The 27,766-nt window shown below is 48.6% G+C and overlaps 1 protein-coding gene, 1 long non-coding RNA gene and 3 other non-coding genes across 5 annotated transcripts; all 5 read right to left on the reverse strand.

Moving 5' to 3' along the window:
- Positions 1-1,179: 1,179 nt before the first annotated feature.
- On the reverse strand, positions 1,180-1,253 carry Trnat-agu (transfer RNA threonine (anticodon AGU)). The gene has a single exon. It is a non-coding gene; the product is annotated as a tRNA-Thr (tRNA).
- Positions 1,254-1,728: 475 nt separating this feature from the next.
- On the reverse strand, positions 1,729-1,802 carry Trnat-agu (transfer RNA threonine (anticodon AGU)). Its single transcript has one exon. It is a non-coding gene; the product is annotated as a tRNA-Thr (tRNA).
- A 5,733-nt stretch (positions 1,803-7,535) lies between these two features.
- Positions 7,536-7,608, reverse strand: Trnav-cac (transfer RNA valine (anticodon CAC)). Its single transcript has one exon. It is a non-coding gene; the product is annotated as a tRNA-Val (tRNA).
- A 915-nt stretch (positions 7,609-8,523) lies between these two features.
- On the reverse strand, positions 8,524-9,278 carry LOC135371529 (uncharacterized). The gene is made up of 2 exons (XR_010415631.1): positions 9,166-9,278; positions 8,524-8,699 (listed from the first exon to the last, which is right to left on the reverse strand). It is a non-coding gene; the product is annotated as an uncharacterized LOC135371529 (long non-coding RNA).
- Positions 9,279-11,268: 1,990 nt separating this feature from the next.
- On the reverse strand, positions 11,269-13,288 carry LOC135388078 (uncharacterized). The gene is made up of 2 exons (XM_064617389.1): positions 12,383-13,288; positions 11,269-11,286 (listed from the first exon to the last, which is right to left on the reverse strand). The coding sequence occupies exons 1-2, from the start codon at positions 13,286-13,288 to the stop codon at positions 11,269-11,271; spliced, it is 924 nt and encodes a 307-aa protein (XP_064473459.1).
- Between the last annotated feature and the right edge of the window lie 14,478 nt (positions 13,289-27,766).

The following is a 27,766-nucleotide window of genomic DNA, read 5'->3' on the forward strand; positions in this document are numbered from 1 at the left end:
CAGTTCCTTGCCTCTCCAAGTGAATGCATGCTTTTTCATCTTATCAATTCTTTCTGACCACATCCTGTTTGTGTTTCTACTTGCGTGTAATGGCACCCCCAGGTAGTCCGGGTTGCTCGTCTGCCACTTGATATTGCAAAATATTTCTGGAGTTGAACCCCAAAGCCCACACCATACTCCTAAAGACTTCTCTTTGTTTACTTGAGCTCCAGAAGCTGCACAAAACAAGTCGACCTGCTCCATTATTTTTTCGACACTTCTCTTATCTTTCACCAAGAACGCAACGTCATCTGCATACGCCACAACTTTAACTTCAACACCACCCAGCTGAAAGCCATGAACGTCATACTGACAGATTACGTGTCTACACAACGGTTCTAAGTACAAATCGAAAAGTAAAGGCGATAAAGGACAACCTTGCCGGACCGAAGCTCCAAGCGCAATCGGGGTGGCAATGAATCTATTCACCACAAGGCTCGTTGCAACTAGTTTGTAGCACAACTGGATGCGATTTACAAACCTATCTCCCATGTTGACATGACGCAGCAAGGCGAACAGGTATGTATGACAAACTCTATCGAAAGCTTTCGAAAGATCCAACTGTAGCATCGCCACATGCCCACCCTCATATCTGCACCAGTCCAACACCGTACGAACTAGATGTATATTGGTTTGTATTCTTCTATTCTTGATGGCACACGTTTGATGTTCCCCTACTAGATGGGGCAACACAAATTGCAGACGTGCAGCAAGCACTTTAGCGAAAATTTTGTAGTCCACATTGCAGAGGGTAATAGGCCTATAGTCAGTCACTTTCGGAGTGGACCCCTCAGCTATTTTCTTCGGGATTAATACAGTGTGCGACCTCCGAAAACTGAGAGAAAAAATGCCCTTTTCCTCCGCTTCTGCATAAAGATTCTGCCTAAGCCACGGCGCTTTTCTCTTTTCCACCTTTATTTTTCAGAGCTTACTACTCTGAGTCACGTCGACTCAATACCTCACAATACCATACACAATACGACAAAATCACAGAGGAGAAACATCGTATTCTCCCCCTAAGCCACGGCGCCATGGAAGGTAAAATACAATGCGATGTCGCGGAGCTAACGATCCCTTGGAGGGCGTGAACAAGAGAGTCTACCAAAACTACAACATAAACACGACAATGATGGGACAGTTAGGCACCGGAGGGAGTCGAACCCTCGACTTCCTGTTTACTAGACAGGCGCTTTAACCACCTAAGCCACGGCGCCGTGGAAGGTAAAATACAATGCGATGTCGCGGAGCTAACGATCCCTTGGAGGGCGTGAACAAGAGAGTCTACCAAAACTGCAACATAAACACGACAATGATGGGACAGTTAGGCACCGGAGGGAGCCGAACCCTCGATCTCCTGTTTACTAGACAGGCGCTTTAACCACCTTAGCCAAGGCGCCATGGAAGGCAAAATGCAATGCGATGTCGCGGAGCTAACGATCCCTTGGAGGGCGTGAACAAGAGAGTCTACCAAAACTGCAACATAAACACGACAATGATGGGACAGTTAGGCACCTGAGGGACTCGAACCCTCGATCTTCTGTTTACTAGACAGGCGCTTTAACCACCTGAGCCACGGCGCTATGGAAGGCAAAATACAATGCGATGTCGCGGAGCTAACGATCCCTTGGAGGGCGTGAACAAGAGAGTCTACCAAAACTGCAACATAAACACGACAATGATGGGACAGTTAGGCACCGGAGGGAGTCGAACCCTCGATCTCCTGTTTACTAGACAGGCGCTTTAACCACCTAAGCCACGGCGCCATGGAAGAAAAAATACAATGCGATTTCGCGGAGCTAACGATCCCCAGGGCGTGAACAAGAAAGTCTACTGAAACTGCAACATAAACACGACAATGACGGGACAGTTAGGCACCGGAGGGAGCCGAACCCTCGATCTCCTGTTTACTAGACAGGCGCTTTAACCACCTTAGCCAAGGCGCCATGGAAGGTAAAATACAATGCGATGTCGCGGAGCTAACGATCCCTTGGAGGGCGTGAACAAGAGAGTCTACTAAAACTGCAACATCAACACGACAATGATGGGACAGTTAGGCATCGGAGGGAGTCGAACCCTCGATCTCCTGTTTATTAGACAGGTGCTTTAACCACTTTGCCAAGGCGCCATGGAAGGTAAAATACAATGCGATGTGGCGGAACTAACGATCCCTGGCACGGCGTGAAGAAGAGAGTCTACCAAAACTGCAACATAAACACGACAATGATGGGACAGTTAGGCACCGGAGAGAGTCGAGCCCTCGATCTCCTGTTTACTAGACAGGCGCTTTAACCACCTTAGCCAAGGCGCTTTTTTTTAACCATTATTATAATGGTTCGATACACAACAAGTCACATTCTAAAATCACACTGTCGCTTCCGCCGGAGCGACATTCGAAAATAAAAGGGGTTGGATATTAATTGTATGCCACTTGTGCAGTTAAAATAGGCTCACATGTCTTCTGTGAAGTTTATCGCAAAATTCCCTTAGCCAGTCGGGTACGTTTTTCTTCGCCTCAGCTGCCTGTCGGAGCTCTCTTAATTCCTGTCTTAAAAACACTATTGGCGGCTGCAACGGCTCCTCATTTCTGTCTTTCATTCGGACTTTCCATATACAAAAAAGTGCGATAACACACAAGACATCATATCTAAATCTTCTTTTTCCACTTAATGGCAAAAACCTCATGGTATGCGGGTTCAGATCGAGGTCCTTTCTAAGCAGGTCACTCAAGTCACTCCATAAGAACTGGGTTTCCGTGCAATAAAGAAAGACGTGCTCTATCGTCTCTGGGGCCCTGTAGAAACGACAGTTCACTGTCCAAGGCACGAAAAACCCTTATCTTGCAACCACGTCTTCACCGGCAAGGTTCTTGTATGTAATTTAAAAAAAAGTTTCGATTTCCGGTTTGATTGGCATCTTCTTAACACGTTTTAGAATATTTCTGCCCGGCCATGCCTTTGGTAATTGTCGGTACATTGGCTCAGGGAACAACACATCAACGAGGTCTGCCGCTAACGGTTTTTTTTGTCACTGTGAATATATACTCCTTCGAAAACCTTGCCAAAAGAAACTTCATGCTTCCAACAACCTCAGCATAAAACGCACTGGTCGCCACATTCACATATCTACCAAAATCCGTGACTTCCGGTAAGAATTCATGACCAACACTTTGAGTTACAATTCTTAGGAATGGATGTTTGCTCTCTCTAAAGAACCCAAGTCTCATAACTAGTTGCTTAATAAACAGGTGGCACAAACTCAATCCTCCATCTTCAACTCTGCGAAACAAGTTTTCTCTGCGCATAGATTCGAACGTCGAGTTCCATACAAAGACAACGAATATTCTATGGAAAGCCTGAATATTCTTGCGCGAGCACTGCAGTACATGTAACATGTATATCAGTTTTGCGGCGAGAAAGGTGTTGCACACAACAGGCCCTGTGAAAAATTGGCATTCTTGCCTCCTTCATAATATTCGCAAGCCGTTTTACTTTCGTTGCCAGTTGCCGCCACACACTACTTGTGTTTTTGCTGCAGTCTAGAGGAATGCCTAAGTATGTGGCCGGTGTACTTTGCCATGTTATACCCTCGAATTCAGCTGGCATTGTGCCCCACATTCCAGACCATATACCTAAGGATTTTTCCTGATTTATCTCTGAAGCCGACACTGTACAATATTCGTTGATCTCATACATCACGGCGCTAACGCTCCTCTTATCTTCCGATAATAATACTAGATCATCAGCGTATGCTAAGACGTTCACTTCAATATCAGATAGTTTGTACCCTGTTACACAATCATTCAATATCACACTCCGGCACAAGGGTTCTAAATAAATGTCAAACAATAGCGGGGATAAGGGGCATCCTTGGCGAACTGAAGAGTGTACCTGCACTGGTTTGCTGCACTGATTGTTAACAATGAGTCTGGTCGCTACACTTGTGTAACACAGTCTGACGCGTTGTATAAAAATTGGTCCGAAATTCATCGCTTTCAATACTGTAAACAAAAAGGAATGACAGACCCTATCGAAAGCCTTTTTCAAGTCCGCCTGCAGCACAGCTACCTGATGTCCTTCCAATCGACTAATGTCAAATATAGTCCGGAGCACGTGGATGTTTGTTTGTATTGTTCTCCCTATAATTGTACAGGTTTGGTGATCTCCAATTGGATTTGCCACACAGCCCTGCAATCTCGCTGCTCACACCTTTGAATACACCTTGTAGTCCACATCACAGAGTGTTATTGGTCTATAGTCGGTCACTTTTGGCACTGTTCCATCCGGCACTTTCTTTGGTATTAGCACTGTATGTGATCTTCTAAAGGATGGTGGGAGCATCTCTACTTCTTCAGCTTCACGAAACACTTGTAGTAGTATCCACGCGATGTGATCTCCATACTTTATGTAGAGATCGGCCCCAATGCCATCCGGTCCAGGTGCTCTGTTTCTCTTTAGTGTCCGTATTGCTTCTTTTACCTCGGAAAGGCTTATCGGTTTTTCCAGGTTATCCTTCTTATATATCGGTTGTATATATCGGTATATATATATATATAGGTCATCCTTCTTATCCTATATTCTTTAGACAGTATCGATAAGATATTTTCTAATTTTTTCTTCACTGCCGGGTTTGTCAAGCCTCTTGATTGGCCTATCAGATTATTGTAGTATGTTTCGAAGCAAGCTCGTATCTGATCCGGGTCGTATATTATTCTTCCTTGTTCTTCAATCCCAGTGATTTGCTTCCTGGCGGTATACTCTTTTTCTTTGCGCACGTACCTCTTACTAGGCGTTTCATCGAGCAAGTAATATTGCGTCCTTGATCTGATTTTTGCACCTTCATATATGTGCTCTGCTATCAGGTTCATCTCTAGCTTTATCCTGGCCATGTCTTCCGAAAATTCTCCTGGCTGTCTTGATTCCATATGCATTACATTCACTAGTGCCTTTTCAAGCTCTTTCTGACGGTGGTTTCTTTGGAAGGCCAAAATGTTGCTCCGCTGTATTGCAAAGGCTCGCAATTTCAGTTTGAGCTCTTCCCACGCCACTATCCAGCTGCCTTTTCCTGTGATTATTTCAATGATCCCGTTCTTTACGAAGTCGAAGTCATCAAATTCCTGATCGTCGAGCAAAGCCGTGTTGAATTTCCACAGATGCCACCCAGTACGATCCCGTTTTTCTGTACGAGCCTGGCCAACGATGCCATAACCAGACAGTGATCACTGAAATACGTTGAATGTACCATATATTGCATGACTCTTGGTGAGCTTGTAGTTGCAAAGTAAATTATATCTAGTCTAGCGTGTGCAGTACCTTGAAAATGTGTATAAAGGACACGTCTTTGAGGTATTTCTCCGCTACATCAAACATCCCGTAGTCTCCGAGTATCCCCTTAAATACTTCAATACTTTGGTCGTTGCCCATTTGTTGCTTACTTCGGTCTCTTTTGTTTAGCGTACAGTTGAAATCTCCCAATAGCACCGTTTTATATACATCACTCATGTAGCTTCTTAGACTTAAAAGGAACGCTGTTCTATCTTGCGTTTCATTGGGAACATAGACGTTTATAAATCGCCAAATTCCGTTGTTAATCAGAACATCTAGCATTGCAATTCGGCCTTTGTCATCTACCGCATGTGATATTGGTACAAAACAGTCTAGCTTTCCCAGCATCAGCAGACAACCCGCTGATAATCCCTCGGCATGACTTACGACAACATCGTAAGACTTGATGAAGCAGCTAGATACGAGAGAATCTGCTTCTTTCTGTGTGCTGATCTCCGTTTTTTGCACTGCAAGTACGTCTATTTCAGGAAAATTTTCAAGATAGCGTTTCAACTGATATTGTTTCTTCCGTGAGTTCAGTCCCCTTATATTTAGTGTTGCGACAGTTATGGCTCTCTCCATGGTGTTGTTACGGCGCCGTTGAGACACTTTACGCTATGTTGACTATGTTGCTAGAAAGCCCATATCGTCTAGTTGCGATGAGTCCACTTGTGTTGGCAGTGGCCTCAACATGTCGTTAGCAGTGGAATTTCCTTTTTTCGTTTTCATCATATTCCACTGCCGCTCTGTGTTCTTTGCGTCTGTTACACGCGATTTTTTATTTTCGCCTTTCCTTTTAAATGTTATGTCCCCTTCATACATTTCTTCATCCCTTTCTGTTTCCTCGTCTCTGTCAAGCTGTTGTTCTACTTGACTCTCTTTTTCTACTTCACATCCCTCCCGGCTTTGATCTTCTGCTCTCTTTGTTTGGCTGACTTCTTCACCTTCCACAATATACAGTTCTGCCCCAACTTCGTTCGCTTTCCTTGCCCGCGACGCATATGTTTTGACACATTCCTCCTCCTGATGTCCAAATGTACGACACGTTCTACACCAAGGAGCGTGGCACTGTTTTCTGATATGCCCGATTTGCTTACACCTCAAGCACATTTGCGGTCTTCCTGGTACAGCTACGAGGACCCGGCACCCTGCGATGTACATTTGATGCGGTAGGTTATCGGCTGATGAATCATCTTTTAGGCAGATATTTGCTTGCCGCGTAGTTGAATCAACGTCTTCAAAAAACGAAACTTTCCACTTCTCTCGTCGTATATCGGTAACCTTTCCATATGTCTCGAAGGCTTTATGCACTTCCACGTCTGGCACATTACCAGGAAGCCCATGTATTTTCACGTCAATTTTTTCCCGGTTAGGGTCTATGATAACACATCGTTGTCCCTTTACAGTCAGTTCTTTTCGAGCAAGCAGTTTTTCTTTCTCAGCAACGCTATGGAAAGTGATTGCCCACACGTGATTGTACTGAAATACGCCGAATGTAGCAACGTCTTCTCTTTTCACTAAGCCTTGCATCGTTTGGCCAAAATGATTAACGTTGTACGGTCTTCCTTTGCGTTTCGCGTGCAAAAAAAGCGTATTGCGTGAAACGGCACCTGTAGGCACAGCTGGCATGATGATCCTGTATTTCACGTTGTCTTTCAAAACACGTTTTCCTTCTTCAACCCGGCTAGGCTTAGCCATACAGCCTACTACGGCGGAGCCCGGAACACCTGCGTCCGCACTCATCGACAGCCGGATGTAGACTCCCCCTGCACCACGGAACGATGTTGTACCCTTTTCCAAACGTTCTTAGGATGATTGTTTTCATCTCCGAGGAAAGCTAATGAATGAGAATTGGATGAATTTGCTAACGATATGTATCCTTCGTGGTTTATACAGCAAATTCCATGATAGGCAAGCCTGAGCGATGGGCAAGACACGTAAACATAAACACGAAGGCCCTTCGTGTTTATGTTTGTTTACGTGTCTTGCCCATCGCTCAGGCTTGCCTATCATGGAATTTATCCACCAGCTAGGCTGCATTTACGCCATTTTATACAGCGAGAACCACGTGTGAATCATTTTGTTTATTTTCACACGAACAGATTCGTTATTTCATTCCCTACGCATGCATCTAACGAAAATACCCGCGCTAGGACAAAAACACTACGGCGTACCTGTTTCCGCTCGGGATCGAACCGAGGACCTTGTGCGTGTGAAGCACACGCGATAACCACTACACCACGGAAACGATGTTGTACCCTTTTCCACACGTTCTTAGGATAATTCTTTTCATCTCCGAGGAAAGCTAATGAATGAGAATTGGATGAATTTGCTAACGATATGTATCCTTCGTTGTTTATACAGCAAATTCCATGATAGGCAAGCCTAGGCGATGGCCAAGACACGTAAACAAACATAAACACGAAGGGCCTTCGTGGTTATGTTTGTTTACGTGTCTTGCCCATCGCTCAGGCTTGCCTATCATGGAATTTATCCACCAGCTAGCCTGCATTTACGCCATTTTATACAGCAAGAACCACGTGTGAATCATTTTGTTTACCACGGAAACGATGTTGTACCCTTTTCCACACGTGCTTTGGATGATTCTTTTCATCTCCGGGGAAAGCTAATGAATGAGAATTGGATGAATTTGCTAACGATATGTATCCTACGTGGTTATTACAGCAAGAACCACGCGTGAATCATTTTGTTTATTTTTCACACGAACAGATTCGTTATTTCATTCCAGGGATGGGCAGTATTTAACTACATTGTAATTAAAATACTATTTAAAATATAAATACACGTATTTATATTCTGTATTTAAATACAGACTCGAAAAATGTATTTATAATTATATTTAAATATACAGATTTTTGGGTATTGCTTCTTTTAAATATTTTATGAATACTCTAAATACTGTATACACAAGTAGTAAGTACTGATCACGTTTATCCGGAAACGCACATCTTCGTCTGGACGCCATTAATTAGCAATTAGAGCTAATTGGGACCCCCCACATTAATCAGCACCCTCCAGGGAGCCATCACACTAATTGGGGAATGTCTATCTCGCGTCCAGACCAGTTGTGCGTTTCCGGATAATCGTGATCATAAAAAATAAAAAAATAGGCAGAAAATAAAATAAAAAGATAAAAATAGAGTGGAGAGAAACAATTTATTCGAAAATCAACGATGCCGCGGCGAAGAAGCCGCTCCGCAACACCCGAGTGACCAGCGCCCGCCATGTTGGTAGTTTGCACCCAGCAGTTGCAGAGATCGACGACAGGTGGCCACTTAGTTGCAAGGCATCACACCAGATGGCGCCACCATAATAGCTCTAGACGAGAAAAACAGAGAACAAGATACTAGCGGCAGGTAAAAATGGCAGCACTGCTGAACAAGTCTAGGCATGCGAGAGAGAAGGTCTAACCGCTACTGCTAAACAGAAAACAGTACACATCGGGGAAAAAGGCTTACGGGGACGATCGCTTAGGCCTAACCACAACACTACGCAGCTAACACAAGGCGGGAACCACACATCGCTAAACATGCGTCAACAGGCTTGCTCACCGCAAAACAAGTCTAAACATACGAGGAAAAAGGCTTACGGGGGGGCGATCGCTTAGGCCTAACCTCAACACTATGCAGCTAACACAAGGCGGGAACCACACATCGCTAAACATGCGTCAACAGGCTTGGACACCGCAAAACAAGTCTAAACATGCGAGAAAAGGCTTAGCACGAGCGCTGTCACCGCTAAACACGGCAAACATACGAGAAAAGGAGCGCGTCAAATCACTCACCTTTTCCCCCGCAGCAACTTCCAGGCAGAAACTGAGCGAGCGCGGAGAACACACGTCTGCTCTCTACGAGAGCCAGCCAGAAACTGAGCGAGCGCGCGGAGCGCATGTCCGTCTTCCGCGACAGCCCGAGAGCAACTGAGTGAGGCGACGCGCCGCGGCAGTTATGGATGCGCGCGCGCCCTCTGCTCCACCCGTCCGCGCATGCGCGCGCGTGCGCTCCTAGCGCCCGTTGCGCCGGCCGCGGGTGTTTTCGGTTTCGGCTCTCTGCTGCGCGCGCTCCTTGCCGCGACGGGTGGCTTCTGAGTTTCACTTTCGTTTCTTTGCGCGCGCGTTTATCTGTATAAAGGCAGCGCGCACCGCGCTCGCGTCATCACTACGTGAAGATGTTCAGCTACCACTCTTTACAAAATTGTTCCCGCACCCACGCTTCTTGGGAAGAAGTGGAGAAGGAATGTTTCAACGGCGAAAGTCCCCGCAACGAGCTCGTCATCACTGCTTTTCGCTACGTGATAGACATGGTAGGCTTTGGCAATGTAGGAGAGATCTCGCCAGGGCCGATGCAGGAGATGGTGCGTCGGATCTACGCCCGTTACAAGAACGTCTGCATAACGGTTCCTGACGGACCCCTGGGACTAATGAGCGAATTTGTGAGCTTGTCCAACGCAGAATTCAACTACATCGCTGCAGACATCGTGGACCTTCTCGCTCGTGCCATCGCTCATATTAAGCACGCCGTGCGGAAGCAGCGACATTTGCAAGCAGTCTACATCGCCAACCTTGTCATTGATTTATTGAAATACCGATTGGTTATTGACATGCAACGCATTAAACAGTCCGAATAACTTTGACGAGACTCTGCGTGTTCTTTCACTGAAACATGTTTATTGAATACAAACAAAAGAGTTGGTCAATAGATACCTGCACCCTCCCTCCCTTGTCTGATCATCTCGTAATGCTGCGTACGTGAGATCAGACGTGCCAGAAAAGGGGAATCTTCATCGCAGCGCCGTCATTGCGCGGGTCACTGCGCCAGCACGATGACGGAATGGTAATTCTTTTCGTACACCCATTCCGCTACCACACTGCCACGATGTCCCGTGCTTCTCCTGTCTGCGAGAGAGAGAGAGAGAGAAGCATGTCTCGACTAGAACTTTTATTCTCGATTACATGCGCGTGCAGCTCTTTGTTCCACGGTTACTCGATGCCTGACGTCGACGGTCTCGGGCTCTCTTCCGGGTTTTCCGGTGCTGCACAAAGAGGGAGTACTATCGTAATGCGATACGCGTCAAAACACTAGGAAAGCTTACCGTATTCGCAGCTCCCATAAGGGAAGGAGTGTACGGCATCCACGAGATAGCGTTTGTCGTCGTAGGGGACCAAGCTCTTCTTGAGTCTCGAAATGGTGTACATCGTTTGCTTTATACTCTGGATGGTGCACTGCTTCTGAGAGACCGCCTTTTCATTGAACAGAGAATCTCGGTACACTTCGTGCAATAAATGTTTCCGCACCACGTCTTTCTTAACTCCTTTGGCTCTCGCGATCTGTTTGTGTGTCCCAGCCAAGAGAATGCTGTACATTTTCGCTCGGATGGCTACGACTTCCTGAATAACTCCGCCCCCCGTCTCGTCTTTGAAGTACTGTTGTGTGATAACAGTCAAGGTTAGCACCGGTATGTTATGGGCCACGCCCCCGCGCAGAAGGTAGATAAGCTGCCTGCTTTGCTGTGTGAGGGTCTTTTGTTGGCTGTGCCTCACTCATGCTGCTGACGGGTCGAGCGCTCGGTATGAGCAGAATAAAAGTATGTTGTGCTGCTACGCACCGTCTCATGGATTAGACACAACATATTAGCGACGAGCTGGACGTACGACCCACCATCTCCGGAAAGAATTCTCAGGGCAGTACAGTAACAACTTCGAGGGATATGGCAACACGCATTGCTCAAGTAGGTTTCCTAGAGTCTCTTGATGAGTCTACTAGTGACTGGACAGCGTATGAAGAAAGACTTCAGTCCTATTTGAATGTCAACCGCATTGAGGATGACCACAAGGTAGACGCCGTCGTTAGTATTATCGGGCCAAAAACATACGCACTTTTGAAGTCTCTCACAAGCCCGGACGTTCCTTCAAAAAAGACTTTTAAAGAGATACTGCAGTTACTGCAGGAGTACTACGCCCCGAAGCCTTCTATCATTGGTGAGCGAGCGAAATTCCACCAACGTACTCAGCTAGACGGCGAAAGCATTAAGGATTTTGCTGCAGCATTACGGAAGCTTGCTGAAACTTGTAATTTCGGCGCATTTTTGGACGAGTCCCTGAGGGACAGGTTTGTTTGTGGGCTACAGCGTGTGGAATTTCAAAGGGTCTTATTTACGGAAGACAAGAACCTAACATTTCAGAAGGCAATTGATAAGGCGCAAGCATTAGAAAGCGCGGCCCGTAATGCCACAGCTACGCATGCCAAAGAAGATAGTACGGAAGGACTGCTTAAGATGAAAGAATTTAATCAACCGGGAAAACTGTGTTTAAGGTGCGCATCCACCAAACACGCATCGCAAGCGTGCCCGTTCTTATCGGCAGTCTGTTTCCATTGTAAGAAGAAAGGCCATATCTCACGAGCTTGTAGGTTGAGAACGAGTACTCACGGCAGAGGCACAGGGAAGCGCACAACAAGGTCAATGCAAACGTTATCGGTGCCACTGCAGGAAGTCAAGGTCGGCGGACGCACGCCGTTGTTTGTTGAAGTGCATATTAATGGGATACCCCTACGAATGGAGTTGGATACCGGCGCAGCGGTGTCTGTTGTTTCATGCAAAGATTTTCAAGACCTGTTTCCTGCGCAGGCTCTCAGATCTACAGTTATCAAGCTTAGGACATACACGGGACAGCTGGTGATCCCGAAGGGCGTCGTGGATGTCCAAGTAAAGTACAACAAGCAAGTAGCAACAGTTCCTCTGTACGTGGGGGGGGGGATATGTTTATTGCGAAAAAAAAAGAGGCAGGTAAAAAGGAAAGGTCAGCCAGGCAGGAGCCGACTTGCTATTCCTTGTAAAAAGAAAAGAAAGAAAAGGAAAAAAAAAACAGAAAGGGAGAAAGACGCAAGCGGCACATGGGCAGCAGAGGGGCATGAGTACACGACCGCTCAGAGGCAGTCCAGGAGCCCAGTGTCACCCAGGAAGCATATGAGCGCTCTGGTAACAGCCCATTGCTTCTGCCCTACGGGGCCCAGTAGGGTGGCCAAAGACAGGTCTCTGTGCCCCAGGGCAGATAGACGGTGCGTGAGTGCGGTCCGAGGAGCGGCATATCTTGGGCAGGTCATGAGTAAATGATGGGTGTCGGCGTCGGTGGAGCAGGAGGGGCACGCCGAAGAGGGACGCTGCTTGATCTTGAACAGGAACGATGGAGTACGGGCGACATTCAGGCGAAGACGATGCAGAGCCGACTCTTCCTTTCGAGACAGCCGTAGCGACACACTGAAGGCCATCTTCGGGTCAATGCGGTGGAGGAAGGTGTTGGCTGCGACAGTGTTTTCCATGAAGAGGTGGGTGTCGAAGGAAACGCGCCGGCGGATGTGTATGCGGCAGACGGATGGTGATAACGGGATGACAGTGTTGCACTCAGCTGCGCCATGAGCGCGCTTCGCTGCTGTGTCGGCACGTGTGTTTCCCGGCAAGCCAATGTGGCTTGGCACCCACTGAAACCACACGGAGTGGCCGGAGGTGACGAGGAGGTTGTGCACAACCAGGATCAGTAAGCGGATGTCAGAAACCACTTGCGAGCGAGGCGAAGACAGTGCCTCCAGCGCCGACTTGCTGTCTGTGAGGACTGTCCAGCTTCCAGGTGGACGAGCGGATACAAGCTTCAGTGCTTCGTGAATGGCTACAAGCTCCGCTTCGGTGGGCGACGTTTCGTGGGGAAGCTTGAAGGCTTGTTCGATGTTTTCGGAAGGGAGGAACAGTGCTGCTGTGGAGACGCCCGCGGAGACCGAGCCGTCGGTATATATCTGCAGTCGCTGGCTGTGTAGGGCGTCCAGGTGCTCCAGCACGAGGTACCGCAGGACAGGCGGGGGATGGTCGTTTTTGCTCGTGATGCCAGGGATATGTGTGTACACGGTGGGCGTGACCATCGACCACATTGGTGGGGTGTAAGACGAAGTAGACGCAGTTGATGGGACCGACACCTTCAGTCGCCGGACAGCGGCACCGAATGCCGACGCAGGGCAGTCATGGTCGATGTCCCGCAAGTGGTGGGCGGGATGACGAGTAAGGTATCGTGAGTAGGCGCGGAGGGTTTCCACGTGGTCAGTACGTGGTCAACCAGCATGGACCGCCTCTTCTGGGAAGAGAGTGGTTGCAGCACCTCCTACTAGATTGGCCAGCGATTTGTGGCATCAAAGAACTCCGCAACTGTGGAACTCTCGAGTGCACGGACCGTCAGCAGGAACTCGGTACTCTCCTGGAGAAGTACAAGGCCATTTTTAACGACGAGCTCGGAACCATTAGAGGTGAGAAAGCACGCCTGTTCTTGAAAGAAGGTAGTCGCCCGCGGTTTGTGAAGGCTCGTAGTGTACCCGTTGCGTTGCTGCCAGCTGTTGAAAATGAGTTGAGGAAGCTGGAAGAATTGGAAATCATCGCCGCGACAACCACTAGTGAGTTCGCTACCCCGTTAGTGCCAGTGGTGAAGAAAGATGGAACAATTAGACTGTGCGGTGATTACAAGACAACGATTAATCTGCAGCTCGACATTGACCGTTACCCCCTACCCAGGGTAGACGAATTGCTCGTAACGATGGCTGGAGGACAGAAGTTCGCAAAAATCGATCTCCGTAGGGCGTATCAGCAGGTGGAAGTGTGCGAGGATTCCAAGAAATATTTAACGCTCAGTACGCACAAGGGTCTCTATCAAATGAACCGTCTTCCGTTCGGAATAGCGTCGGTACCGGGAATTTTTCAGAGCATTATGGACAACATATTGAAGGACTTGCCGAAGGTGTCGTGTTTTCTTGATGACATTGTGGTCACGGGCGCCTCATCAGATGAACATCTGGCTAATCTTGAAGCAGTGTTAAAAAGACTGAACGAACACGGTGTACGCGTGAAGCGTGAGAAGTGTGAATTTTTCAAAGACAATCTGCAATACCTGGGTCATGTGATAAGTGCAGAAGGAGTACACACATCGCCGCTGAAAGTCAAAGCAATTGTGGACGCCCCGGAACCGAAGGATAAGCATCAGCTACGATCCCTTCTAGGACTCGTAAACTACTACGGAAAGTTCGTTCCGAAACTGGCGACCATTGCTTTTCCATTAAACAGACTTTTGTGCGACGACGTTAGCTGGCGCTGGGATAAAGCATGTGAGAACGCCTTCACGAAGATTAAGGAGCTCATCACGCAGGCACCGGTCCTAGTGCATTATGACCCGCGATTACCCTTGCAACTGGCGGCTGACGCGTCTGCTTATGGAGTGGGTGCGGTTCTTTCGCACACGTTAACGGACGGAACAGTGCGCCCTATAGCCTACGCATCACGAACTCTTACGCAGGTGGAACAAGGATATTCGCAACTTGAGCGCGAAGCGCTTGCGCTCATTTTCGCCGTGAAGAAATTTCATTATTATCTCTACGGGAGAGAGTTCACGCTAATAACAGACCACAAACCCTTGCAAACAATACTTGGACCGAAGACTGGCATTCCAGCTATTGCAGCAGCGAGGTTACAACGATGGGCAGTTTTTCTTTCCGCATATACATACGTGTTACAGTACAAGCAAGGAAGAAGTAACGTAGAAGCGGATTTCTTGTCAAGATTGCCGTTAAACTGCGATGAGCCAGCAGAAGAAGCGGATGTTGAAATGTTTTACGCATTACGTCTTGAAACGATGCCCATTAGAAGCAGAGATGTGGCTAGGGAAACGGACCGCGACCCGACGTTGCGTCGCGTCCGTGAGCTAATTCTCCTGGGATGGCCAGCCTGTGTTACAGACCCAGTTTTAAAGCCTTACTTTAACAGAAGAAATGAACTGACTGTGCACGAGGGCTGCATCATGTATGGGATGAGGGTGGTGATACCGCCGAAGTTGCAAGCGACCATCTTCGACAAGCTACATGACGGCCATCAGGGGATAGTCAGAACCAAAGAGCTAGCCCGAAGTTACGCGTGGTGGCCTACCATAGACTCTGACATAGCATTAAAAGTGTCCGCATGTCTTGAGTGCCAACAAGTGCAACACGCTCCGCCGAGAGCCCCGCTTCACCCGTGGTCTTGGCCAACAGCCCCATGGCGAAGACTTCACGCGGACTTCGCAGGACCCTTTAGAGGGCGCATGTTTTTCGTTATTGTAGACGCCCATTCGAAGTGGCCTGAGGTTTTTGTTATGCAGAAAACAACTGCGGAGTGTACCATTGACAAGTTGCATAACCTGTTCTGCAGATTCGGCATTCCGGATTCGTTTGTTACTGATAATGGTCAACCCTTTGTTTCTCGGGAATTTAAAGACTTTTTGCAACAAATGGGAGTGAGATCGGTAACCACAGCCCCTTATCATCCGAGCAGTAACGGTTTGGCCGAAAGGTTTGTGCAATCGCTTAAGTCAGCGCTTCGAAAGTGTGAAAATACATCACGACTGAATATCGCCTTGGACCGTTTCCTTCTTCAGTATCGGAATACGCCGCACGCAACGACAGGAGAAACGCCAGCTAGACTGTTGTTCGGACGGAACTTACGTTCCCGTCTAGATCTTGTAAAACCTTGTGTTGAACGTTCAGTGCAACATAAACAGTTCGTGCGGTCTCCACATCGGCGTACTCCGAAACGAACCCTAAACGTTGGTGACATTGTGATGGCGCGTAATTTTCGGGGAGGGCAAAGGTGGTTACGTGGTGTGATCCTTAATCAGACTGGACCAGTTTCTTACAGAGTGCAGGTTAGCACACCGTACGGAACTTTACTGTGGCGGCGACATTTGGACCAACTACGAAGAGTTCCTGTTGCAAGTGGACACGCTTGGTTCGACGGCCCCGCCACCGATGATTCAACGGAAGTCTCCTCGGAGGCAGTGGTCCAGGGTTCCCCACGACGGCACAACGAAGTCCCAGTTGTTCTCGACTGTCAAGGAACGCCTTCGCAAGGAACTTCTCAGCAAAGTGCCTCAGATGGAAGCGAACTTCCTAGACGATACCCCCTACGAGAACGACGCCCACCAGATCGTTTCCAGCCTTAGCTTTGCATTAGAGAGGGAAAAGTGTTGTGTGATAACAGTCAAGGTTAGCACCGGTATGTTATGGGCCACGCCCCCGCGCAGAAGGTAGATAAGCTGCCTGCTTTGCTGTGTGCGGGTCTTTTGTTGGCTGTGCCTCACTCATGCTGCTGCCGGGTCGAGCGCTCGGTATGAGCAGAATAATAGTATGTTCTGCTGCTACGCACCGTCTCATGGATTAGACACAACAAGTACCCCATCTGGTTCGCGTGCTCGTCGTTGTAAAGTGGGTGGTCTGGCGGATAGGAAGACAGATCTAACTCACTCTCAATCTTCATCAGCTGCTCTACCAGGCTTTCACACGTGAGAGAAAAAAATACGCTGTCCGTGTCGCTATAGATCAATTGCACTGGACATGTCAAGCGAGAAAAGAACGACTCGTAGATGAAGCTGTACATTCGGACTTTGGATATTTCAAGAATGGCAAAGCCCACGTAAAGGGGGTGCGTGCATTTGATACGGCGTTGTTTCATCTCGTACAAGATGCACGTATCACTCAGAATGTGAAAATGCTGACTGTCGACGGAGCTAGCTTTTCGGAGCGCGCTTTCGTTGTCGTAGGCTAGGGCATACTTTTTCATCCGTCTCACATTTTCTATCGACTTACCGAACGTGCTGTTCGACATGGTTTTGTACAGGAGTCGCTCGAATTTCGTGCTCGCGGCATTCCTCAACGCGACGTTTCTCTGCACGAAGGTTCGCAAAAAGTTGTCTTGGTGGAACGAGAGGATGCTGTGAACACGTTTTAATTTCATGCCCAACCTCACGTACAGAGCGAGCAGTGCATAATGAACGACGTAGCGTTCTTTGTCGTGGCACGTCAGCAACAGTTTCGTTGTGGAAGGGGCGTTCAGCGCCAACGTATCTTTCAGGTGACGTTGGTAGGGGGAGAGTTCGTTCTCGTCCACGCACCTGTGTTCGGGTGCCAGGGGAAAATTCCTAGTGAGCGCGTGCAGTTCTTCGGGATATGACAAGTCTACCACGTACACGTAACCCACTTCCGAATCGTGAGGAATGTTGCGAAAATCGATCTCGCTCCACCTCGAAGGATCCACCCACTCGAAACCACCTGTCGGGAGATGGAAAGTCATCGCGTACGGGTACAAACTGTTCACGTCGAGGTACTGGATAAAAGTCTTTTCTTGCTGGGGATCGTAATCGTCACACCCCTCGTGATTAGCCCGACAGTATCTGTGGAAGCTGTTACAAATGCCTCCCCTGATTCCCTTCTCGATCGTTTCGTACATCTCGCGATCGCTCATGAGCTCGAGTTTGACTTTGGTGAGCTTCAGAGCGCTGCTCCACGCGTAACTGGCGAGGGACACTGTGCGTAGGATATCTAACCTATCCGTCTCAAGCGCAATCTTCCTTTATACAGTACGACGTCGCAGAGCTGACAGGCGTCGAGCGTGACGTAGAGACGCGTGTAACCGCCTAGGTTCTTACATTCGAACAATTCGAAAATCTCGAGGGCGTACTGATAGTCCTCGTCCCTGATCTCTTGGTCGTTCAGGTCGCTTTTGAAAGCTTCCTTTGTGCGGTAGTGCGGGCAAATTGTACGCTTCGAAACTGTCGACGAAGGTGTACGGGTAAATGCCCTTCCTGAAGAGGCGTCGGAAACGGTCACCAAACATTTGACGGGTACAATGAAACGCGCTCTCGCCTCCGCTGGCGAGCAGAGTTTCCACCAGGTTCGACAGGGAGAGGTTGAAAAACTGCGTGGTATCGCGGAAATGGAGATCGCCAATGTTGAACCCTCTTATCTTTTCCGAGCTCGAGGCGAAGATCCACGGCTCGCCCAGATTTAGAACGTGCATGTGGCGGAGAAGGGAGCTCAAATCGTACTGCAGGTTGTGCACGCACACAACGAGTTCTTTGGTGTTACGACACGTAAGGTTACACGTATCACACAGCGTCGCGACAAAATTCGAAGAACCGGGCTCTACGAAGCGGGTGTGGTCGTGATGCGATACCTTCCGCGTATGTCGGTTAAATTCGATTCCAGAAAATTCGCAGTGTGTAGCGCTCGCGTGCCGAAAGTGGTCTTCCATACTCATGACCAATGGCGCGGGACAACTGTTCAACCTATCGATTTGATCGCTAAATCGCTTGAGCGAGAGCAAGCATTTCTCTGCCGCGTTGGGTCCCAAATAGCCATCTACTTCCATTATTTTCCCATCACAACTTCTCACTAGCACAATGCTATACGAGCTCATCCTGTGCACACTCGAGGCGTCCTTCACGAGCGCGTCCTTTTCCAAAACGCTCTCGGTGTCCAACACCGCGAAATAGGGATAGGGATGCATGTACTGTATCTTGTTGAAGGAGACACACTCCCCCGCTTTTGGCATTTCGAGAATCACTTCGTTTACGTCTCGACACAGACGTTCGTGTTGCTGCAATGCCTCTCTCGTTCCGTAACCGGACGTGCATTTCTCGCAATAAAAGTAGTCACTTCGTCCCATGAAAGTGCTAAATTTTCGGATCCCATAGAAATGCTCCCTAACCTCGAGCAGGTGGACTTTATCCTTATAGAGCGTGCAGGGAACCCGTCCGGTAGATATCGAACTCGTCTGCTCGTCGAACACGTAGATGTAGACGGAGATTTTGTTTTTTCTCTCCCACAGGGAAATGTCTTCGTAAGTGACTGGGAAGCAGGGCGGCCAGTACGTTACGCGCGTCTCCGGATGGGAAGGATTCATGTACTTGTGGTATCTTACATGCAGGTTTGGCTTGCTCCTCAAAGGATGTAAGAGTGCCAGCACGCTATACTTGAAACACTCGTTTTCGTGATTCGGCGGAAGTTTGACGTTTGTGAGAGTCTTTGTTTTTCTCTTTAGCAGCTCGGGAAGCTCGATCGTGCATCCAATCCGCTTCGGTTTTAAGCGCGTTAGTTTTAAGTCGACACATTGGACGTCGTTCGAGGTGAAACCAGACCCTTCTCTCGCATAGTTTTCAACGCGTTGCGAGGACTCTGCGATGGCAGCATTTATCGCGCCTTCGATTTCTTGGCGGTTATGAACGACTCTCATGTGAAGGTTCACGTGAAGGAGATGCGAAGTCAACTTGTCGGCTCCGTCCTTAACCATGAGCGCCTTCGAGCACAGAGAAAATTTGAAAGGCATGGGATAAGCTTCGACGACGCGCGTGATTACTGGAGCTATGCTCGGTAGATAGAGTCGCAAATCGTCGACGTTGTCGTCGTGCGGGGAACAGAGAAGCGTGTACCTAGTAGCCGTTCCGTCAAATGCCTCATCTGTGACAAAAAAAGGAAGGAATCGTCTCTCCGTGACGGAGGGATGATTCTCTACGACGTGTTCTCTCAATTCAACGATTCTACGACCCTGGACAGGCTCAGCTTCGTTTCGAAATTCTGGGCTTGCATCTGGTGATTCATCTCGAACCCTACCAGACAGAGGAACGAAATCTGCATACGACTGATCCCCTTCCCACATGAGCAATTCGTCTGCATTGTCAAGTCCATCTAGGGGTTCGTCGTCGTCCGTTTCAGGTATTACGAAAGGCGGACTACTGTCTCTGTCGTCGTCGTCATCTGAAAGGACGACTGGGCTATTACCGAGATTCTCTATTCTAGCTTCGTGCTCTCTTTCTACGGCCACGAGCATGGCATCGATGGGGTCGTACTGACATACGAGACAGCGCGGCACTGCAGTCAAACAAAATCAGTATGAGATTCCCCCTCACGAAACAATGCTCACTTTTCCCTTCAGTTGAGGAACGCTTGAGATTGATGATGAGAGAGGATGGGATGAGTTCCTGTGTTCAGTGTCATGCGGTGACAGCGGCTATCGGTTCCTGAAAAACAATGTCATACATAGAATACACTCTCACAGCAGAGACGGTCAACTTATATTTTGCTCCACGAAACGCCTCGTGTCGTGGATGGATGGCCCTCGTGGGCTTCCTGTCAATCGTCGTAGAACCTGCGCACCTTTTATAGTCGCTACACCGCTCTCCTCCTCCTCGCATTGCGACGGTGTCGTCTGTACTTTGACCACCCCGCCTTCCGTCTTTCGCGCCTTTTTGCGATGTCGCATATGACAATGATAATACCATCGACACTAATTTCTAGCTAACACTCTGGGACGACTTGTACATGACGACAAGAAGACCCAGAGTGGGATTCGAACCCAGGATCCTTCTACACTGGGCGCTACACACTAACCACCAATCTAATTCGTACTGCGTGACGTTTTTCGTATTGCGGGGTTCGTGTCTACACACGTCACAACATGTTCAAACACGTCCAAACATTTTCAGACACGTTCAATGACGTCATAAAGAGGAAGAGAGAGGAACGAGTGTGTCCAGGGGCGACTTCGACGGTTCGCCGCCCGTGTCCGAACATGTTCAAACATGTTCAAAGACGTCTTAACATGTTCAAACACGTTCAATGACGTCATAGAGAGAGAGGCAAAGGTTTATTATAAATGTCGAAGCGAATGGTCGATCGTCATTCCATCATGATCAGCTTGGTAGATCCTCGTAAGTAATACCCATGACGTCATCATCGCCGAAATGTTTGAAGAGTTTCGTTTCCAGTGTACAACACTTTTGCTGCGCGTGAAGTCGGTTTTTTTCCCGCCTCACATATTTCGGGAGATTGGCAGCGCCCGCTTCTTCTGCACTCATTGTGGTGGATTGTGGTCCAAAGGTACGCTTCCTCGTTATTTTTTTAATACGTTCTATAATCGTTCACATTTTTTCAGAGCAAAAGCATTGGACGGACCGATTGATTCGCCCGTTTCTCGGCTGTCGGACGGTACCGTTCGACGTACGTTGCGAAGGACTTCGACTATTGAAGGAAGATGGAGAAGATGGACCATCAGTGTCACTCTGTGACTGAAGAAGATTGTACGTGTGTGTGTGTTTGAGTTAAAAAAACGCGTTTCTCACACTCCTTTCGTTGCAGATTACGAATGGCTACTGACGGGAGATCTACCCCTGGTCCTAACCTTCAAGCCTCCTCGAAAGACCTTCTTTTTGCGAATCGGCGATCAACTGACTACATGTCGTTGCGGTGGACTCTGGTCGAGAAACCCCAGCCATTGGTTAGACTCGAGCCTTCGTCCGTATTTGGGCTGTCTTCCCGGCTACGAAACCAAAGCTGGAGCCTAATTCATGAGTAACGAGAAATAAAAAAAGGTTGTCTACTCTCATTCCGTCTCAGTCATGATGACGCCCGAGCAGAGGTTTGCCACCTTTGTGCAAACGCGAATGTATCGGGACTTGCTGCGATTACGCGATTATATTCACGGCGATAGCTGCGAGGGAGACTTTCGCTCGATTCTCAAGACGATACCCTTACGTCTGTTCACCGTCAGTGGGAAGATTGCAAAGAAAATGAAGCGTTTCGTAGATTACGAGCTCGAGCTGTTGGAAAAGTATAGACGAAGAGAGACAGTCGACCCGTGTCTCATCAACGCGGGTTTCAACCGACCTATCGTCCGTCGCTACTGGCTTCTCCACACATCCCTCGACGTCACGGTGCAGACCGGCGACGACGGTGAGCGTCGGGTCAGCACGTTGGAAGATCGTCTCGCAAGGGTCTTGTGTATGTCGTGAAAAAATAAATAGACTATTTTTTACGAAACGAGTTCGCTCACGACGAGACGTTTTATTGTTTCGTCATTCTCTTCGAGGTTACAGGAAAACATGGATACACAACTTTTCAAGCTGTAGCTTTTCGACATGCGCGTGGCTACGTAGATACAAAAAAGCCCGCAGTAAGGCGAAAAGGGTAATTGAATACACTTGTCGTTATACTCGTCCACTACAGGTAAAGTCTTTCGAAGGTTTGCTTCGATGGGGGGAAGTCCGTAGCTGTCGAAAAACACGGCAGACCCGTCGTAGTTTTTCAGGTAGACCACCCAGTGCTGTCCGCGCCTTCTTCGCTCTTCGGTATTGATGATTAAATAGCCGGGTTTGCGTAAAACGAAGGCTTCGTCGGAAGCGCAAATGCCTCTCAGCATGGAGGAAGCGAGGGGGTTCAGGGACACGAGTGCCAAGATGTCACTCTCGTACATCTTTTCTTATGGGAAAGTGACCGTACGGTCCTTGTCGACGTACATGAGCTTGGGACACTCGGAAATCAAGAGGACGGTGACCGCGTGTGGAAGGGCTTTAGCGAAGCGTAATTGCAGGCGAACGTTTCCTTTTCGCCACTCGTTCAAATGCGAAGGAGAAGAACACTTGTCCACGTACAAGTTGAAGTAGAGGAGGAACCCGTTCGTTTTAAATCGCTCGTAGCTATACTTGAAATGTTTCTCTCCCAGTTCTTGCAAGAAGGTAAAGTAAAGTAAAGTAGGGAATTTTGACGAGGTCGTTCTGAAAGTCGTACTCGGCTCGCACTTGCTGGCCGTCCACGGAGAGCATCGAATGAGACAGGTCGTAATGACGGAATTTGTAGGGGTTCGATTGGATGTCGCCGAGAAAGTCGGACGTGGCGAGCAGGGCGACGCATAATTTGGAAGGTACCCTTTCGGGGTAAACGTTTTCAAAGTGAGCGTCCAAGCTCCCGGCACTCAAGCTTCGCACCTTGGTTTCCAATCCGCGTAACACGTAGATGGCCGGCGTGGTCTGAAGCCGCCGCTCGTATTCCAAAAATAGGGAAGGTGCGAGCGTCACCTTTTTCAAGTGTAACGTCATTTCTTTAATGTCCACCTCGTAATTGTACGTTTTCTTGTCTTTGGGGACCGATACGAGTTTAAATTCGTCGTTGTTTAATAGGAAAAAGGACGCGAATTTCGACGGCAGGTACCATCAGGCGCGGCTGTTGAAACAAGTCGGTATTGATCTGACCGACCAGGTTAAAGTATTTTCCACCCTTCGTCGCTTCGTAACGTTGTTTCGGACCGCGAGACGAGACGTCGTAATCGTCCTTTAAATGTTCGTCGTCCTCGACATAAAGTCCAGCCGCGTGCACTGTTTCTTGAGCCATGGGCGTGGAATGAAGCACGACGTCCAAAATACTCCTGTAGGCGTACAACTCGTTGGAACTGACAAGCTTGTTGTTCGCATAAACGGTGACCGTCTTAAACATGCCGCTCAACAGGTGGTTTATTGGGAAAACGACATCTTTCTCGTCCATTTCTTCCCCGTCGTCGCGAACAATGCGCACGGTCAAAGACACGAAACTGCCGTAGAGATCCAAGTGTGCCCTTTGCAAATTTTGAATACAAAACTCGATCACGGAATTATTTACTCCACTGACCGGATAAAAAAGTTGGTACGAAGTATCTTCCATGCCGTATTGAATGGAAGGGGGTTCGAATATCATCACATCACTCGTTAGACAGATCGGCGTCTGTATTTTTCCTTTCGTTGACGTCATGACGGAGCGCGCGCAGCAGATGTGTGACCTTCACGGCGTACCAAAGATATCTGCAGGTGCGTCATGTGTCGGCGCCTTTTGTTGTCGTTTGCGGCGTTTCTTCCCATTGTTGTTTACAGAGCCCTCCATGGAATCCAGCACGTCTCTCCCCGTTGCTATGGCCGTCTTTTTTACTGCGCGCGATATTCCTTCGCCATCGGCCAAATTCCGCGCCAAGCGCTTCAACGTTCTCTTGGCGATCGGTTTTATTTGCTGCCAGATGGGAACGATAAACTTGGATATGTTGCTCAACACACCGCCCCCTCGTTGGGAAAGGGGTCCCGTGTACACGGGAATTATTTTGGGGGAATTACGGTACATATTTGAAATGCAACGTTAGATTGGTTCTGCCTTTGGACCGCAACGGCAAACGTCTTCCCGTTTCGTCCGCGAGAACGATCGTCACTGAGGGAATTTCGAATTGAGACAAGTTAAAATACTGGATGTTATCTAACGTGTAGGTGACGACGTGCTTGTCTTTCTCGTAATAAAAGGGTAGTATTTTTAATATCGTTTTTTTCCCGCTCCCCACGTACGTGGGTTCCACGATATCCGTGTAGACGATTATGTTGTGAAACGGGGGTTCCAGGAGTACCTCGACGGAACTCGTGGCATCCTCCCCCGTGAACACGGTACGCGATTCGAAGCCCAAAAGCACGGCCAGGTATTCGGAAAGTCTTAGGGTGGAGGTGCCCTCGGAAAGCCGAATTTTACATTTCTGTTCGGTTCCGTCGAAGCTGAAGCGCGCGCGTTCGCCTACGCGCTGGTTAATCGCATTTAGAAGTGCTTGCGGCGTCGCATAATAGCCGGGAGGCACATGTACTTGCAAAGATCGAGGAATTTTCGTCTTGATCGTGAAAGAAAATTGACGCGCTGCGGGGAGAGAGACGCGTAGCGTTTCTTCGTGTCCCTCGACGGCTGTGAGATGTAGTAGCTTGACAAAGGGTTCCGGTACGTGCAACCCTTTCGGTGTTTTCAGAGAGTAGACGTTATCCGCGAATTCTAGCGAGGCCTCCATCTTGTGCGTCTGGAAATACTTGTTGAGTGTGTTCCGTAGGGACGTGGTTTCCGAATTCAGAGTGACGTCGCCGAAAGCGACGGGTGCGGCGTGCTCCAATAAGATGGAGGTGGCTTCGCGTTCGCTCAATTTGGGGGGTTTCACCGCACGACCTGCTTCGCGGGACGCTCGCGAGGCGTCGAGCGCTTGCGCGAGCCGAGGGTCCAATTCCACGGCTTTCACGTCCACGGGTAAGAGGAAGTCGTATCGCGATTTATTGTACGCGAAAGAAACGTCGAATTCCGGAAGGGCTTTTCCCAAATCCCTCTCGAGATCCGAGGTGACACGAAAAGTTCTGCCGGCTTCCACCGTGTCCTCGAAAGAAACCTCGATTTTCGCATCTTGCCTTTCGTAGCCGATATTTAAAAAATCGTTACTTATGCTGAGATCCATCAGACCGACTTTATACCGATTCGAGAGCTGAAGCGGACTATCGAAAGCTACCGTGAAGGCGTTGAGTTTATTCGAGGGAAACTTATCCATGCTGGCGTTCGAGAGCAGGTGGACGTAGATGTCTGACATCATTTCCCAATCTTGACCACGTCGCTGCTCGGAACCCAACTGTCGTGTTCTTTGTTGTAACCGAACCAGCGAACCAAGGAGAAGCTCTGACCGTTCAGTTGCTTCTTTCTCAGCACTTTCGTTACTGGCCAAGGCTGATTGGCGTCTCGAGTTACGACGAGTACCTCCTCCGGGTAGAAAGATCCGTCCACTTCCTTACCCCGGTAATCTTCTAGGTGTACGACGGGAGGAGAGGTGTCTCTCAGGCGGGAGACGGTGAAAATCTGAGGCGACCAACTCCCTTCCGAGCTCTTATGAAAACCTTTTTTGTGTAGTAGGACCCTCACTTTATCCCCCCGTTTGAGCTTCTTTTCACGGAGGGTACGACGGGCTTCCCATTTATCTTATTGAACAGCTCCAATTCGTTTTCGGGCGTGACTTCGGACGGGCTGATGCCCAAAGTCCTGTGTTTGGTGTTGTTGTAGTCGCGCACGATCTTGGGAAGCGCGGAAACGAAGTGGTATTTTCCCGTTACTCTAAAATAACGGAATATTCTGTCGCGTAAAGTGCGTATGACGCGTTCTGCCTGCGATGCTTTGATTACTGGAGAGAAGGTAGAATACATGTGTACCTTCTTTCGTGAGAGATACTCCTTGACGGTCTTGTTGTAGAATTCCCCGCCTCTGTCGCAAAAGATGCGTGTAGGTACGTTACCTCCCCGAAAAAGTCTTATCATGGCCCTTTTCATTTCGGCGGGGCGCTTCGTCTTTAGAGGGAGGGTGCACAGAAAGCGGGAGAGGGAATCGATTGCCACGAGAATGTAGCGGTAGCCACCGTTGAATCTCTTGTATTTTGAAAAATCGGCGAGATCCGTTTGCCACACGTCGTTGATCTTGAGCGCGATGATGCGTCTCCTATTAAACTTTCTTCTGACCGGATGGTGGAGCGTGTAGGCATCCAGCTTTCTGAGAATGGCGAGAGCCTTCTTTTTGCTCAAGTGATGCGCTTTTCTATAGCGTTCCACACCACCCAAACCACCCTCTGGTTTCTCATATCCCTCCATAAGACGAGTTCGTAAACGGAGGAGTGTCTGATGGGCTTGCCCGACACGGAGACACAACCCTCGCGATCCCAGGAAAGAACCTTCTTTAATTCCGAGACGACCCTTTCTGCTTCCTCTTCGTCCACCTCTGGAGAGAGGAGCGAATAGTCAAAGTCATTTGTAGCGTCGGACGCCTTGTTTTTATTGTCGTAGGGGTCAAATCCGTACTGCTTGAGTATGCGATACAGTGCTTGCAGTATGAGTTTCACTTTGACGTCGTCACTCTCCTTCGAGGAAAGAATATTTCCGATGGAGGAGGTGGTCACTTCAATTCTCTTGGCCATTGGCGAAAAGGTTCAACACGGCGGAAAGCAGGAGAGGAACCACCGACGAAAGAACGCCCTGTCCTCGCTGCTGAGACAGATAGCGCTTCAAACGTTGCGGATTCTTGTGAATCTTTTTGTAGGCAAGCCGTCGTAAAAAGCGTTTGTGCTTCTTCAAACGCGCGAACGTATCTGGAGCTAGAGCACCTTTCCGTTCAATACATTGAGGCAAATTTCGGAGAGGTGTTTCATGTCGGACGAGGACGAACGTCTCAAGACGTCACGACGGCGTGGAGGGGGTAGAGTGGAGAGTACTTTGAGTAAAGTGAGGTGAGGGCGGAGATTCATTTCGGAGCGTAGATATATTGACGTTCTCCGGGAAAGATATTGCTACGCAACCTGTGATCCTCGTGCATATAGTTGTGATCCACGAGTAAATATGCGTGGGGCGACGACATCGCTTGTTTATATGCGTCCAGAAAATACTCCAATCTTTTTCTGCCAAATAGCTGTTGGCCGAAATGTTCCATCTGGTGCACGCTGCGCACGGTGCGCCACAGGACGACATAACTGGCGTTGTAGGATATTGTTCTAAAATGGCTACTGTCGAAAAAGATGTTTTGAACGAGTAAGAAGATTGACGCGTTGGCGTGGTGAGAACCCCGAATGAAAAGATCGGTCACCTCCTTCAAGGAACCGGCGTCGGTCATGTGATCGTCGACGATGATCAGCGTAGCGCGCGACGTGTCCCACTCTCGCAGTAGCTCCTTGGTAGATTTTACGGAGTCCCTGAATTCATCCTGCAGTAGTGAATAGATTAACCCTACAGCCAGGAAATGACGTCAAACAGGAAATGACGTCATCAAGGACGTATGACGTCACTCCAGGCCGCAGCCCTCATATCAGTGAGGTCAGTGGATAAGATAGTTAATCAGTGACGTCACATAGTTAATCTTAGTGATATGATATCAATGATAAGATTAAGTAACAATAATGACGTCACGGTGAAACACACTACGAATCGAACTTGTGTC

The sequence above is a fragment of the Ornithodoros turicata genome, chromosome 1 (genome assembly GCF_037126465.1).
Source record: "Ornithodoros turicata isolate Travis chromosome 1, ASM3712646v1, whole genome shotgun sequence".
Classification (NCBI taxonomy): domain Eukaryota; kingdom Metazoa; phylum Arthropoda; class Arachnida; order Ixodida; family Argasidae; genus Ornithodoros; species Ornithodoros turicata.